Below are 16683 nucleotides of genomic sequence, written 5' to 3' on the forward strand. Positions count from 1 at the left end.
CGTCGATCTGCCTGTTCTGCTCCCCACTCTGTCTCTGGTGAAGCCTCTCGCCACCCCTGAGCCTCTGGCCTGTACCCCAGTTCTGTATGCACAAATAAATAAATCTTTAAAAAAAAGAAAGAAAGGGGCCTGTTCTCGGGAGCTCAAGGAAGGGTGGCTTTGGGAAACCTGCATTGGCTTGGATCTTGAAGAATGAGGAGTGGAACCACATTACATGCCACAGGTCAGGGAAGAGCAGTCACCCTGATGTGACAATGAGCCTGCCTATGTGGCAGAAAGAACACATAGAGATTGCTGTTGAAGATATGCACTGGAATTAAGCCATGCTAAGCTGTGATGCTCAACTGAGGACCTTTTGTACCCGTGGGCAGCTTTAGTCAACTGTATGTTAGCAGGAAATTGCATAAAATAACAATGTTTACCAGACATTAGAGCACTTGAATGAGGTTGAGAGGTTAAAAGTGTAAGATCCCGCCTTGATGACTTGAAATTTTTTCTGGCATACTGACCATAGAGGGCATTCAGTGGTCTTTGTTTCTTTTGTAATTGCAAAGTGGGAGCAGGTTAATCTGCCCTTCCTAAGGCTAGGGATGAGATGAATATTCCAGTATAGGCTGTCTTCCTTCTCTGGTTCCAGTGCATGAAAGGAGTGGCTTTCTAGACCAGCAATGCTTAGGACAATCAGACTGCTATAAATATAGTAGACTGGTTGGCTTGTTTAAAATAACTGATTTCTCACAGTTCTGGAAGCTGGGAATTTCAGGATCAGAGCATCGACAGTTTTGGTGTCTGGCAAGGCCTAGTTTCCAAGCTCGTAGATGGTTACTGCGTCACGTGGTGGACAGGTAGGGGAATGCTCTGAGGCTTTTTTTATAAGGGCACTAGTCCCATTTATGAAGGCTTCAGCCTTATGATCTAATCACTTCATAAAGGCCTTAGCTCCTAAAATCGTAACATTGAGGGAAAAAGAAACATTCAGTCCATGGCACACATGGTCTAGGCAAGACTAAATTTCCATGGCTGACAAACCAACCAGGTCACCAAGATTGCTACCCAGGGCCCATACTCAAGCTTTATGGCCTCTTTGTTCTTCCTGTCTCTGCTATGGTGAGAGACCAGGAACCTCTATTCCAACTTTCTCACAAGATAGGGCCACTAGTCTTTGGGGAGACAGTTGCTTTCTATCCAGGAGCAGTGATCTGTGAGAGTGACAGGAAGCCTGTGCCTCAGGCACATGCTAAGACTTCCCTTTTAGCAAGGAGCCAGTGTTGGCATAGTATTCATGAACATCAGTATCCTCATGAATCAACTGATAACTCCAGAGGAGGCTTGTGTGATTAGCCCCCCCCCCCACCCCAAGACTACCTGTAAACCTGTCCACAAAGCGTCTTTTCATCAGCATCATGTATTTCTCTACATTGCTGTTTGTTTTCCTGTAAACATCATGCCCTAGCAAATTACTATAAAGGAAGTGCCACTGGGTCTTCTGGGACATGCTGTTCCGCACAGACTTGTTTTTACTGAAGAGAGTGAATGATGCCTCATATATTTCACCACCTTATAAAGCATCATGAAAATCTCTTTTAGGATTATCACAGGGGCTTTGATACAGAGCATCACTTTGTAAATACTCTGCCGTGGGAAGGACAGAGGAGGCATAAGAAATTTTCATTGGGGAGAGCAACTCATACAGCAGAAAGGAAGACTTAATTGGGGAAAACAGCAAGGATGGAGCCAGTACTGTTAGATTTTCAGTGGAGGACTGACACTCGGCTGGATGTGTGACTTGCACATCTTATCATGCAAATGGGAGAGAGCATCGCCTTCCTGGGTGTCGACTATGGCTCTGCAAGTATTTTGTACCTTCTACTTTGGAGTGTGTTCCAGGAGCCAGCAGCATCAGGCTCCCCCTGGGAGCTTGTTAGAAATACGTGCTCCTGGGCCCTCCCTGGTAGTGCAATGGGTAAGAACACAGCACTGCAAGCTAGCCCACCCACGTCAGTGCAAGTTGGATCCCCGGTCCTGGAGGTGATCCACTCGGCGCAGCAGACCTCTCCTGACCCACCTGCTGCTCTCCTCAGCAGTGTACTTGTCAATCTGCCTTTTCTGCTCCCCACTGTTATCTCTGGTGAATCCTCTCACCACCCCTGAACCTCTGGCCTGTACCCCAATCTGTATGTATAAATAAATTTTTAAAAAAAGAAAGAAAAAGAAATGCACACTCTGGGCTCCACCCCCGCTGAATCAGAATCGGTGCTTGAACAAGGACCCCGGCTAATTCATAGCACATGCTCTCTTGAGAAGCCAGATCTAAGCACAGTGCCTCACAACTAGGGGAGGTGGGGGAGGCTGCTAAGATCCAGAATTCTAGAATTATCCTCTGAGGTGCCCTTTGGCACATCTAGTTGAAGGTACCACCTAGTGTTTATGCTGCTTGCCAGCTACCCATCTTGCTCCTCTCTAATTTTCCCCTGAATTAGAAGTTCAAGACCCTGTGCACATAGCACATGGTAAATGGGGAAATAGGCAAGAGCAGCCCCCAAATTGCAAACATGGGCCTGTTCCATGGGAAGTTGAAGGAGCCCAGCCAGAAAATACCAAAGTGGAGCCCTGTCCCTTGGGAAACTTCAACACTCCTTCTAGAGAGTGCTAAATATAATGATAAATCTTAAGAGACACTGGTTGATGCCAAGGGGGCATATACCCACGCTTCTTCACCTTAAACCACAGTATGACTTTATGGTATGTATTTCTGTAACATAAGAAAAAAGTTAACTCTCCATTAGTGATGTCACTATCTTATTAACCTTTAAATTCTCTCAGTCCTTACTAGGGCCTTTGCTTTTCTTCAGTCCTGAAATTTTCAGCCTGTAAAATCAATCTCAGATGGGAGACATAATTTCTCAGTGAATATTATTTCTATAGCTTACAGTTTTACTACTGGTGATAACCAGTGAAAGAAATATAGTTAGTAAAGATATTTTTAAGGACTCTGCGTATCATTTATATAAAAAATAAGTATAAGTACTGAAAGAATCATCCCTTGAGCAATGGTGTAAACGTTTATCATATCAGTTCCACATTTCATCAGTACTTAATTACCTAAGCAATTGTAGGCACAGAGTTTAAAGTTGAAGAGATTGCTGATGATAGTTTTTACCAGAGTTGATAAAGATTGTTTTTTGAAAAGTGGGTCATTTCAGCTTGATTTGAATTGGCACGCTTTACAATGGGAAAAGCCAGCCGCGTTCAGGATCATAAAAAATTTGCTTGGTGAACTGAGTTTCCTGGAGATTTCCCAGGGCAGCAGTCAAAGTGTCATATAGAAGAGTGTACTTGACCTCTGTAACCCTGCAAAATGAAACTCAGAGAACATTCTAATTCTACATCAGGAAGGCAGAATCTGTGCAGAAGTGATTAGTAGCTTGAGCCTCCAGTCATCCCTCAAATATCATTCACTTTCATTTATGGATTTCACTGGAGGATATAGCCAGGTATATCAAGTTTTAATACCAAAAATACATTGCTGGCTTAAAAACTAAAGGGTGTTTATTGGCTGATGTTGATAACAATCCACAGGAATAACCCAACTCAGGATTGTTCTTTTTCTTTCACTATCTAGATGACAGCTAGACACTCTTCCCCGTTTTTCATGAAAGTAAGATTCTCTGTTCTAGAATTCCAAGCAAAAGCTCTGGGTTAACTGAATGAGTTGTGTTGCTGGGCTAGACTGATGGCTATAAGCCAAAAAAGCAACTTTTTCAGTCATTTTGTCTTGGATTCAGAGCCCAACCTTAAACCAACTCTGGTGCCAGGGGAATAAGATGCTCTGGGTCGAACTGTGGGGCTGCTTCTTAGTGGTGGAAGTGAACCCAGTCCCAGGCCATCCCCCTGGCATGAAACTCAGTTACAACAAGTAGAACTGAGTTTGTTGGGAAGTGTCATTTGTGTCCAGGAAAACGAATACTGGGGACCTTGGCTTTTACATCCTCAGATCCCCAAGTCTCCCACCTTTTTCTGGACCCATGTATCGGAATGTTTTAGGACATGACTATGGAAAAAATAACTGTTAAGGAGAGGCAGAAGATGCTAGGAGGTTCCCTAGGTTTTGGTGGAATCCTGCAAAGGAGTGGCTTGACCCAGGGATAGCCTAAATTAGCATCTTCATTTATTAGGGCAAACTAGTCTTTAAAAATTAGTTCGTCTTTTCTGATTAGCGAAGATGGCTTTCCTAATTACAGTTTCAGGTGACAACACTTTCTCATACATGCTGAAGGTAAGAAATATTGCATCTCCAAGTAATTGTTACGTACATCTCCACAATACTGTAAGGAAATTATAGTGAAGCGTACAGTATATACTCCCAATAAGTGGGACATGTTTTCTGTCAGGAGATATAGAGTCAAATAAACACAGCTTAAGAAATATAAAATTAAACTTGATACTTAGTTCTTAATTCAGTTCTTAAGTATTTGGTCATGAATAAATCATTTTTTGGAAATGTATGAGTTTGCCTGATACATCATGATTTTCTAGACTGTCTTTTTTCAACCTTAAAAGTTCTTTCAGCAGCTATTATTCTCTTCTGCTTGTCAACCTGAGAGTTTTCATAATGAGAACAACCAATATATGTTATGAGCCATTCGCTCATAAATCCTGATAAAAGTTATATCCCTGCCCAAAAGCTACAATCCGCGCAGATGATGGATTGGACTTGCAAAATAAACACCATTCACAGATTCAGTAATCATGTAATTTACACCTTGTTTTTCTGTTTTTTTTTGTTGTTGTTGTTTGTTTTTTTCAGAACCGGATGGAAGAAAGCAAAGCACTCTTTAGAACAATTATCACATATCCCTGGTTCCAGAACTCCTCAGTTATTCTGTTCTTAAATAAGAAAGATCTCCTAGAGGAAAAAATTATGTATTCCCACCTAGTTGACTACTTCCCAGAATATGATGGTAAGTCAGCTCTGTTAGCCATTGGCTGGGACTGATATGAGAATGTACATACTAATTGTGTATCAATCACTATAGCTCCCTCCTAACCTCCCTCGAGTCAGTCTGCTTTTGCCTCTCTCTGGAGAAAGAGCACAGTTTTTTGGTCAAGGGCCCATGCTCCAAGGGAAATTACCCAGCTTCAAGTTCTAGTTCCTATACACAATACTTGTACAAACATTACCAAATCATTTCTTTGATCCTTAGGACTAAACACATGGGACTGTTTTGTAGACAGCAGTAGATAACATGAGTAGAATGTTAATATGATGCCTGACATACAGTGGGTATTCAAGAAATACGTGTTTCATGGAGATTTCCCATCATCCTTAGGGGCAACACCTATAGCACTTGGAAGCTTTAGCACCCATATCAGTAGCCCCTGTGCCACTATCTACTCTCTTTTTATAAACAGATCTGACCTCCCCAACTAGACTGTGAAGTCCTGATTGTCTGGACATCACACCAAACCCATGCTAAGAAGTATCTAATTTAATGAAAGAGTCCCAGCTGTGACCTTATAGGAGAGGAAACATACCCTCTCTCCCCATCTCAGTAGCTACATGAGTTTAGATCTTGAGAGTGGCAAACTATGGCTCGCCACCTGATTTTATTGTGTTATTGTACATGCCACACCCATGTATTAAATATACTGTCTATAGCTGCTTTCAGCTTTAATAAAAAAATTGAATGCTTTTGATAGATAGCAAGGACCACAAAGTCTAAAGTATATACATTCTGACCCTATACACAGAAAGTTTACCAATCCCTGATCTAGCTGGATAGTTGTTAGGAACAGATACTTTTGTTACAAAATTCTGGCTCTGCCCCTTACTAGTAAAGTTACCTTAGACAAATTTATTCAACTATTCAGTTTCTTTGAGTGAAAAGAATTGAATGGGGCCTCCCTGGTGGCACAGGGGTTAAAGTCTCAGCACTAAGAAGCTATCAGCAGCCACTGCAATAAGAGCTCCATCCCCAATTCGGGAGCTGACCCACGTGGCACAGCAAGGCAGACCTCTCCTGTCCTGCCAGCTGCTCCCTCAGCAGTATATTTCAGTAAATCTGCCTGTCTGCTCCCCACTCAGTCTCTGGTGAACGCTCTCCCTCCCCTGTACCTCTGGCTTACACCCCAGTTCTTGTGTGCATAAATAAATAAAAATAAATCTTAAAAAGAAAGAATTGAATGGAACCGTATATAAGTCACTTAACAGTACCTAGCACAGGGGAAAGCACAAATACAAAGATAGTTGTAGAGTTGTGTGTAACAGCAAGATTACAGACTGCTATTTAAATTACTCTGTCAATTTGCTGTCTGGGAGAGATATCTGTTAAACGGTGTTTTTGTATTTCTGAAATCCCCTCAGGAAGGTTGTTATTTCAAATTTGGTTTTACAGCTTTCCATATGAATTCACACCCTGGAGAGGTGGAATTTCACTCCTTTGAATATGCATGAGATACAGTTCTGACTAAGGAAAGAGAGATTAGTTTGGGGACCATTACCAGGTTTAAAGGTGGTGCCCACCCTCCTTCCAAGTACCTTCCCTTTTGCTTTTCTTTAAAAATAAATATACTCACTTTTACTCTTTTAACAGGCCTGTGGCACCACCATGTCATAAATGCCAGACACTGTGTTCTCAGTGCATTGTTAACTTGCCACAGCAACAGACTAGTTCTTAAACATAGCATCTACCTGAACTAGGTGGGTAGGCAAAAGGATCTGCCTTACATCTGAAGCACACCTGCTTGTCTCACATCTGGAGGGAGGGAGAATTAGTTTTCTCAGAATTTGGCAAGAATCAGCAGGTAGAACTGGTTTATCTCCCCTTCTCCCAGACACACACCCCTACACAGCACCCACCTGTAGGCCAGCATATTTTCACGAAATGCTGACGTATGTGTTAATGGGGGGAGGATATACCACGGCCTGGCCCCTCTGCTCAGTGCAGCACACACAACCAGGCCCCACAGGGTCCATTTTCCTGCAATGAAAGTCTCTTCTGTCTGATGAGTGTTTGGAGTCTGTTTCTGTTTCTCTGTATAACATCTCCTAATGTCTTTATGTATCTCCTTTCTCCAGATTTCCACTCACTGTGAGCATTTTCCTTCTAACATACATCCATTGTGAATGTCTTAAAACCTAAAGATGTTTTTCCTGCTAATCTCCCCTACTATGCACTTAATGCACATGGGAACCTCGCCATAGAAGAAAAGATACTGATTGTTATTCATTTCTTGAGACTCAAAGCCTTGCAAGATAAACTAAGGCTGAAAAAATTCTAGGCCCAACCTACAATGTTTTCATAATAAACATGTTTATAATATTATAAATTTCCTACTTTCACATCTCTGTACTCATGAGGTCTTAATCATCATAAATGCCATTTCTATATTTCTCTTCAGAAGGGAAAATTACCATTTCTACATGGACTTGAATTGCAGAATTGTTCATAGACACTGAAATTCTATTGCCATCATAATGATTATAATGATTTCTTGTAATACATCTGTGTTTATTCAAATAATTTGTGCTTAAAAGCATAACACACCACAAGTGCTCTTCAGTGAACCTGACTATTTCTAACACTCTTTAGGGGAAAAAAAAATAGGTAGACCTTTCTTTCCCTAGTAAAGTGAGTACAAAACATATCTTAAGTTCATTCACAAGCCAGAAAGATAGTGGGTTTTTTTGTTTGTTTGTTTGTTTGTTTTTAAATGTTGTCAGCCCTCCCTGGTGGCCCAACAGGTTAGGACACAGCACTGCAAGGGAGGCCCAGCCACTTCAGTGTGCGAGTTTGATCCCTGGCCATAGAGGTGACACACATGGCACAGCAGACCTCGCCTGTCTTACCTACTGCTCCCCTCAGCAGTGTACTTCATCAGTCTGCCTGTTCTGCTCCCCACTCTGTCTTTGGTGAATCCTCTCACCGCCCCTGTACCTCTGCCTGTACCCCAGTTCAGTATGAATAAATAAATCTTCTTTAAAAAGTATTTGTCGGCCCTCCCTTGTGGCGCAGCAGGTTAAAGCACAGCACTGAGAAGCTAAAGCCACTTCCACGTGAGTTTGATTCCCGCCTGCCCCAGAGGAGACCACATGGCGTGGTAGACCTCTCCTGACCCGCCCGCTGCTCCCCTCAGCAGTGTACTTCATCCATCTGCCTGTTCTGCTCCCCACTCTGTCTCTGGTGAAGCCTCTCACCGCCCCTGCACCTCTGGCCTGTACCCCAGTTCTGTATGCATAAATAAATAAATCTTTAAAAAAAAAAAGTATTTGTTTATGCATAGAAGAGCTGGGACCAGAAGTTCAGAGAACGGGAGGATTCACCAGAGACAAAACAGGGAACAGAACAGACAGATCTACTGAAATACACTGCTGAGGGGAGCAGCAGGCAAGAGAGGAGAGGTCTACTGTGCCACCTGGGTTAGTTCCCCGACTGGGAATTGAACTCATGTTGCAATGGCTGGCAGTAGCTTAATAGCAGTGTGTCTTTAACCCCTGCGCCACCACTAGGAAGGCCTAAAGATAAGATATGGATATGTGTATGTGTGTGTGTGTGTGTGTATAAAATATAAAATTATTTAGCTATCGTATTTTAAAGTTATGATTATTCATTACATAATATGATATTAGCCTTAGTCTTAATCACAAAAAAAAGTGTTTCAATTCTGGGCATTCAAGTCAAAAACTCAAAACTTTTCTTAGTTGTACAAATGAGAATATTTTCATGTCTCTTTCCTCCTGTCTGCTACCAATGTTGGATATAAACTCATTGGGTTATCCCCTATCTGCAGTAAGGTTGGTATGCAAGTACTCAGGTTGACTGAAATGCGTACCGAGGTTTGTTAGGTATGGTAGCCAAGCCAAGCCCTCTGCTTCCTCAGAAAAGGCCTTCATCCCAACCAACAGGCCACAAGGAAACCTGTCAATCTGAAAGGATCTTGCCAGACAGGAAAAGGTAAGAAGGAAGGGGTAACAGCCTGGTCTCCTATTTTCTTCATATAAAGCTAACTAAATAAATGTAGGAAATGTAGCTACAAAGACCCACAAATACAGATGCTCAATACTTGATAGGGGACAAAAGGACAAGAGAACTGCAGGTATCTGCATGCACAGTTACCACAAAAGCGAAACCAGCCCAATTAACTCACTTCACTGTCATGCCCTTACTTCTGAAGAATCTGCAGTGGCCCCCATTCAACCAAGGAGTTGGGTAAACTTAGCCTGGCTATCAAAGCCCTCTGCCTATTTTTATCTAACCACGTTTGGTTGGGTAGGTGGGTGGGTAGATGGATGGACAGATGGACAGATGGATGGGCGGTTAAGTGAGAAAGAAGCAGTTAACACAAAAAAGAGTTTGAAAAAATTATTTTAATTGATCGAATCTCCTGAGCTTTGGCCCATTAAGTAAAACCACCAGGTGGTCAGCTGAAAAACTGTCCCTCTCTTTCCTTGATCAACAGGACCCCAGAGAGACGCTCAGGCAGCTCGAGAATTCATCCTGAAGATGTTCGTGGACCTGAACCCAGATAGTGACAAAATTATCTACTCTCACTTCACATGCGCCACAGATACCGAGAATATCCGCTTTGTCTTTGCTGCCGTCAAGGACACCATCCTCCAGTTGAACCTGAAGGAGTACAATCTGGTCTAATTGTGCCTCTTCAACACCACCCATCCCTTCCCTGGTGGGCTATTGAAGCTAAAGAGGGACTGTATTTCTGTGGATAACAATTTGCATAATACTAATTTATTGCCGTCCTGGACTCTGTGTGAGTGTGTCCACAGAGTTTGTAGTAAATATTATGATTTTATTTAAACTATTAAGAGGAAAAACAGGATGCTGAAGTACAGTCCCAGCACATTTCCTCTCTCTCTCTTTTTTTTTTTTTTTTTAGGCAAAACCTTGTGACTCAGTGTATTTTAAATTTTCAGTCATGCACTCACAAAGAGTTGTTTCTTTCTCTCTCTCTTTCTTTTCTATTGAGCAAAATGAAGCTGATTTTCCCTAACCCATACCTCATTTTTCCCAGGTTTCAATGGCCTATCCTAGTTCCATTCTTGGTCAAATTTCTCTTTCGAATGATAACGTCAGGACAATGTCATTCGATTTAAGCCATCAACATCAGCTTAATTTAACAGTCCGTAGTTTTTGCTGAAGGATAAGTATTATTAATACTATGATTTTAAATGTATTGCTCTGGATACACACATAGTGGTTTTTATATATATAAATAGATTGTTTTGCCTCACTCTGGGCTGGGACAATGGATTCCCATCTAACCATTAAGTGTCATTTCTTTTAGATTTCTACCTTTAGCCATACCTTGGTTGCTCAGAGGAATGTGCAGAATTCAGTAAGACAAGGGCAAAGATAAATAGGAGTCCTTTCTTTTGAAAAGAATGTGCCATTGACCTTCTCTTCCTTTTTTTTTAACCCTTTCTTTAAATTGCAGATGCCAAAAAATATGCCAACAGACACTACATTACCCCAGTGGCTGCTACCCAGAAATTTTCATAGGTTGTTCTTAATTTTTTTTTCCCAATTTTTTTTTCCTTTGTTCAGACTTTTCCTCCCTCTTTTCCTTAGTGTTTGGGCCACAGTTTTAACTTGACTGTCTACTGTATGTGTTGCCAAAGCTGGCTTTTTGTAAATCAAAATGAATAAGAACTTAAATGATAAAAGCAGGTATTTTAAAATAAGAGTAAGACTGAAGCCTAAAATAAATGGCTGAGAATGAACCTGAAAATGCCAGTTGCCAAACAGTTGTCAACTGTAAATTTGATTCTTGTGGTCCATTCTTTTCCTTGCCCTTAAGCTCACTTTGTTTAGCATCCACGTTCCGTTCCATGTTGAGTGTCCATATCATAGTGTGAAAACGTGTCCCATGTGATAAACATGAAATCTGCTTGTCAGTCTTAATTGTAAGTCAGTTTTACCTTCAAGTTATTTAAGGTTGAGTAAGGCTGCCAAGATCATCGGTTGTTACTATTACCCTGACATTTTCTTAAACTGGTGACTGGTTAAGTTGACCTTAAGGAAGACTTGTGAACTCAAAGTAACCTCAGTGTTCTGGAGAACATGTATTTATGTAACTGAACCTACTAGAAGAGATGTTTGGAATTCGTTAATGTGCAATTTTTCAACAAATGCAACAAATATAGCACATATATTGATGAACTTCTGTCAAGCAACTTGAGTTGAAATATGATTTAAGAAAATAAATCATAATTGTTTTAAACCTGCTGGGAAGTTAGAATTAGGCCATAATGCTGGTCTCATTTTAACTGTAATACTATTTGGCAAAGGTCTAAGCTTCCATATAAATCACTCTTTTGGAACAACAAAGAGGAAGGAGAAAATTAATGACTTACTAGCTGAGATCCAGAATTACTAAATGGTAATGGAATGCTCTCATTCTTAGCTCTCCCAGCCTCCAACAACACAGGTTACTTTTTTTTCCTTTGCTCAGAAAGCACCTATAATTAACAGACTGTCTGTAGGTATAGTGCAATTATGAATGCTCTAATCATTGTACATACATCTTGATATTGCAGCATCCATCCTGGCTTTGTAATCATTAATTTTTTGGCAGATTGAATGTGCTGTATTGATATGTATCTATGTAATTGTATGTCTTATAGCTAATTCACATTTTGAATAATGTTATTTTATTTACTTTTTTAAGAGAGGAGAATGTAAATTTGTCAGTTTATTTCTGACTAGGGATATTTTTTTTTTCCATTTAGAAAAGAAAAAAAAATTTTACTATCATACAGAGCGGTACTAGCATCGTGCTGTATAAAATCATTTGCACATTCCTGAGTAGAGGTATACTGATTATAAGACCCAAAGGCAGTTTCATAGCAAAATACATAAAATCAGTCAGAGCTTTTATACAAACATGGAAACCAACTTTGTAGAACTTTTGCCATTTGACCTAGGATTGGAATATGAGCTTTTATACAATTCATATTCTTATTTGGCAAATGCACAGTTTAGTATTACCTCTCTGATGGCCTTTATTAGAAAGGCAGTTTTAGAAGCTATTGTGATCCACTAAGGAAATGTTTTAACAGCTAGAGACCACTGCTTGCCTGACAGGGCAATCTTCAATTTGGTGCAGCGGGAAAAAAAAAAGAAAAAAGTGAACAACATGTGAAGCCTACAGTGTGTATAGGAGAAAAACCTCATCACAAGATCATAGTGTTACAGTTTAGGGACTCAAGATATTCTATTTAATAAACCTATAGTAGATGTAGTTGATTAAACCTGATCTCAAAGCTCAAAGAAGCTGAGCAAAACAGGGAAAGATTGTTATATTTGTCTTTATGAAATTGGGAAGGAATTGCTATGCAGAATTGAGGTTTGTGGTTTCACTGTTCATCTTAGGGTGCATGACAAGATCCCTTCTCTTGAGAAAGGAAAAAATTGATCACCCTAGCTGCAGTGATGCATAGAAGCCTAATTGTATCCACACTAGTCAATCGAAGCTAAAGGATTTTCTTTTTGTTTCTTTGGGGTTTTATTGAAGGGGCTAGGGGCGGGAAGGGATTCTTTTCAGTTTTGTATAAAAACAAAGTTTACTCATGCTTTATATTATATTGTGATTGCAAGCATTCTAAGCGTGTGCCACTGGACTCCTCTTGTTGATGCTCTAGGTAATGGAGGTCTGTGGCAAGTTTTATGGTGACTTGGGCATGTCTTATTCAAAAACAAAAACCTTTCTTCAGCATACCAAGGCAAGTGGCCATTTCATGACTCACTTAACACATTGCAGTGTACCAGTTTACAGATGATTTTTTCCCTTTTTAGCGTGACAAGGCAGTTCCAACCCACAGAGAATTCCTTACTTGTAAATTGGAGGTTTGTACTATGCCTTACAGAGCTTAAATTCAGAAGTTTGTGCCTCATATCTGAAACAAAGGGAAACAACACACCCATTCAACCATAAATAAATCCCTTCAAAGTTTTGGAATTTTTTGGTAACATATCCATGTAAAGAGCTCTGTTGAATGTCATGAGTAGATTTAGGGTGGGGTGGGGGCGAAAACTTAGAATCCTACGTATGTTATTTACTAGCAGATGAAGCTATAAAAAGTATTTGAAGAACACCTGAAACTTGTATTTTTTTGTAGATTAACTAGCAGGCCTAATAATTTTTAAAAAAGGTAATTCAGCTAAAGGGCAGTTTACTTTTTGTACTTCAAGCTATCTTGATTGTCAAGGTGTACGAACTGTCATTTTAAGATACATACTGCCATATGATTGTAAATTTTAGTGTCTTAAGTTAGGAATTGGTGAAAATCTAATTTGTGCTGGATTTGGGTCAGAATGACTTATTTGCAAAAAAAAAAATTAATAATGGGAAGAAAGGGCTGCATAATGAGATACTTGCAAGACTCAGATCTTTGGTGGAAATAACCGTCAAATTACCCTCAACTTTCCCTTTGTTTTCAGTTTCTCAAAAAGAATGAATGAAATGAAATATAGCAGAATGTTAATCATATAAAAATAAAGTGTACCCAAATATTGTAATGTATATTGCTGCTCTTATTAAAATTAAATAAGGGTTTAAAACCACTTTATTGGTAATTGACACATCTCAATTGACACAAATAAGGTGTGCTTGGTATATATTTTTTTCTTCCAAAGATGTCTCTTTGGCTAGAAATACACACAAAAAATAAATAAAACCAATAATATTGTATGTTTATCATATTTCCAGCATATGTAGTGTTAATAGACCTGTCTTGGTAACTATGTCTTTGGGATTTCATTTTGGTTCCATTCAACTAAGAGAAGAGATGATTTAGCTGTATATGATTAGTTAGAGATTTTGGAGCCAGACACCTGCTGTTTAGTAGCAATTTAGTAGAGTCTAAACTTGTCATTTGTTTTTCTCACAGATTCACTTCCTGCTGTCTTCCCAACTCCCAGTGCCCTTTCAGTAACACTCTTGCCTCTAGAACCATCTGTTCAAAGTATACATATAGCACATAGTAGGTGCTCAAATATTAATTTCCTTCTTATCTCCTTTATCATGTATCCTCCATCTCCCCATATGGTTCCAGCCCAATAGTAAATGACATTAACATGTTACAAAAGTATCTATTGGGTAAAATTGGATCTTGGATAAAGACATTCAAGGACTTGTATAAGCCTTGGTAGACAAAAAGAAAAAAAAAATGGGGAGAAAGATATTCTTCAGTAGAATAATTTTTAAGTTTAGGAAGGAAAGATGGAAAATTACTATGTAACTATGTTCAGATTCTTTTAACTGAATACATGGTTTTAGTGGATTTCTTTTCCTGAAAGAACTTCTAAATACAATTCCTTGCTGGATTCCTCACCTGTCACCATGTTGGAAACCCTTACTAGAACTATGTATTTAGGGAGTTTTGTCAGAAAACATTTTTAACTTACAGTATTTAAAAGAATCATATTTACTGTTCTTAAAATGTCATTCAAATGCATGTATTGTCTATTGTTTGGGGGTGGGAACTAGTTTTGCAAAAAACACCTATTGTTGTATAATATTGCCCCAATGATCTTGCTGGTTAAAAATACAGTATTTTTGGCCATAATTTTGTACTATAGTATTCTTCATTCTTGAGTTTTGCTTCTCTTGAAGTCCCTAAGTCCCTCTCAAAGTAATTATTATAAGAAATATTGAGTAATAACTGACATGCATTTTCCAAAGTGTCAGATTCAGTAGTTCTAAACAAATCTTTCCCTTCTGTACGTAATCATAAATCTCAATTTCCTTTAGTCAAAATAGTCACCCTGACAGTATTTATCAAATTTGTTTTTAAAAAAGTATTGTCCTAAATGATACAGCAATTACCTGTAAAAAAAAAAATAAAAATAAAAATACAAAGAGCTGCTCAATAAAAACAAAGAGCTGCCTCTCCTCAGTCTTGCCAGTCTCCTTTGGACAAAACATTGGCCTAAGGAGGCGTTGTTTGGCTTAACATTTTCCCACACCAACAGCAATTGTGAGTAGTTTCACTCAAGGGGAAGAGCCTGACTTAGATGTCCTTCGTGGTCTGTGGCTCTTAAAAACACATCTAGACTTTTGAGAGCAACTAAAAATTGGCTTTTTCTCTAACAATTCTGTAAAGACCAGTAGCAGAATGAGGGGCTGCTTAAAGAAAAAGCTATTGCTACTGGTCTTTACAGATGGCAGCCAAACCCTTGCTTATGGAATTGGTTTTGTTCAGAATTCTCCATCCATACACTTGAGAGAGGAAAGCCTTGCTTCCATTTAAGACTCTCCTATTCTTGTTCGTTTCATTTCTGGCCTGTTATGCCCTCTTTCTAAACCTTCCCAGTTAAGGGTAGAGTGTCTGTGAACTATCATTTAGGAGACACCTAGAGTGATCGATCAGTTCCCACAACCTCTCCGCTGAGGAGCTGGTATGCCAAGCCCACACCAGTGCTCCCCATTCTGTGCCTTCTACCTGGGGCTGGACCCCTCTAGGGCCTTAGTCCTGCTGTATCATCTTGAAGACCCACAGCCCAACATAGTCACTAACATTATTGGAGCCAAACATTTGAACTTGAATTTCTGACTTGAGCAAGTCTGCTAGTTAGATTGTTTTCTCTCCTATCTCCCTGAAAACTAAAAATGTATAGTCATGCACCACAGAATGCTGTTTCAATGAATGACAGGCCACATATCTGAGCCCACAGGCTCTCCATGTAGCTGGAGTGGGTGTAGACTACACCAAGCAGGTGTGTTAAGTACAGTCCAACATTCACACACAAACAATCCTGACCAACACAATTCTCAGAACCCCTGTCTGAGTGATATATGTGATATATGTCATTAAGTGATATATGTCACTTTCTTACTGGTGGGGGTATCTAACGGCTGCTCAGCCGCACTCTACATCTTCCCTTCCTCTGTCCATTTTGCCTCTAGTTGTAAGGGTAGAATGCTGCCTCTTAAGCCAATTAAAGAATAACAGGAGGGCTTACAACTTGATGCCACTGAAAAATAATAGCTCATTTGATAACATACAAAACAACTGTGTTGCTTTACTCTTGTCAAATTTGAGTCATTGCCATGCTTATCAATTATTTGCAATTTGAAGCCATTATTGGGCATTTTGACTAAGGTTGGAGGGTGCAAGGCAGTGGTTAAGGGTGGGTTTCTGGTTTTGTTTTCAACTAGGCATTACCATTTGATCTCTGTCTCACTGCCATGACTAATTAAAACAGATCCAGCTATTACAAAGAACTAAACTTGGTGCATTGTAGGGGAGTCTCAGAGGTCCTTGCTAAATAAGGCCTCAATTATTAAATGTAGGTTTCTAAAATCTAAGATGCATAGAAGTTCTCAAAAGTTTTTTCCTTTGAATTTTTATGCCTACAGATTTGAAATCTCATCTATGTTGACTGCCTGTTTTCAAGAATGCAAAGGTTAGTATTTTTCTATTCCATAAGCCATTGGGGTAAAATAAGATAAAGCACTCTTTAGTTAAATATACTTTAACCAAGAAACCTGATTACAAAGAGCTGACTGACAGGCATCCCTGGTACACACGTCTGAACTACTCACATTTTTCAAAAGGTGTTTTTTTAAAAAAAAAAAAAAAAAAAAAAGCTTAGTTACTTGTCCTTAGAGATGGACTGCACTTAGAGCTCCTGAGACTTTTAACCTTTCCCCAGTTTGCCCAGC

General features: G+C 39.7%; 1 protein-coding gene across 1 annotated transcript in view; it reads left to right on the forward strand.

The window, feature by feature from the left end:
- The window catches only part of GNAQ (guanine nucleotide binding protein (G protein), q polypeptide), a 167347-nt gene extending 152763 nt beyond the window's left edge, over positions 1-14584 (forward strand). The window contains exons 5-6 of the mRNA XM_012721384.1: positions 4808-4961; positions 9460-14584. Coding sequence (XP_012576838.1) covers positions 4808-4961; positions 9460-9650 — 345 coding nt within the window. The 3' untranslated portion in view covers positions 9651-14584. The remainder of the gene's footprint in view (positions 1-4807; positions 4962-9459) is intronic.
- The last annotated feature ends 2099 nt before the right edge of the window (positions 14585-16683 follow it).

Source organism: Condylura cristata, unplaced genomic scaffold (genome assembly GCF_000260355.1).
Source record: "Condylura cristata isolate star-nosed mole 26May11 unplaced genomic scaffold, ConCri1.0 scaffold00006, whole genome shotgun sequence".
NCBI lineage: Eukaryota > Metazoa > Chordata > Mammalia > Eulipotyphla > Talpidae > Condylura > Condylura cristata.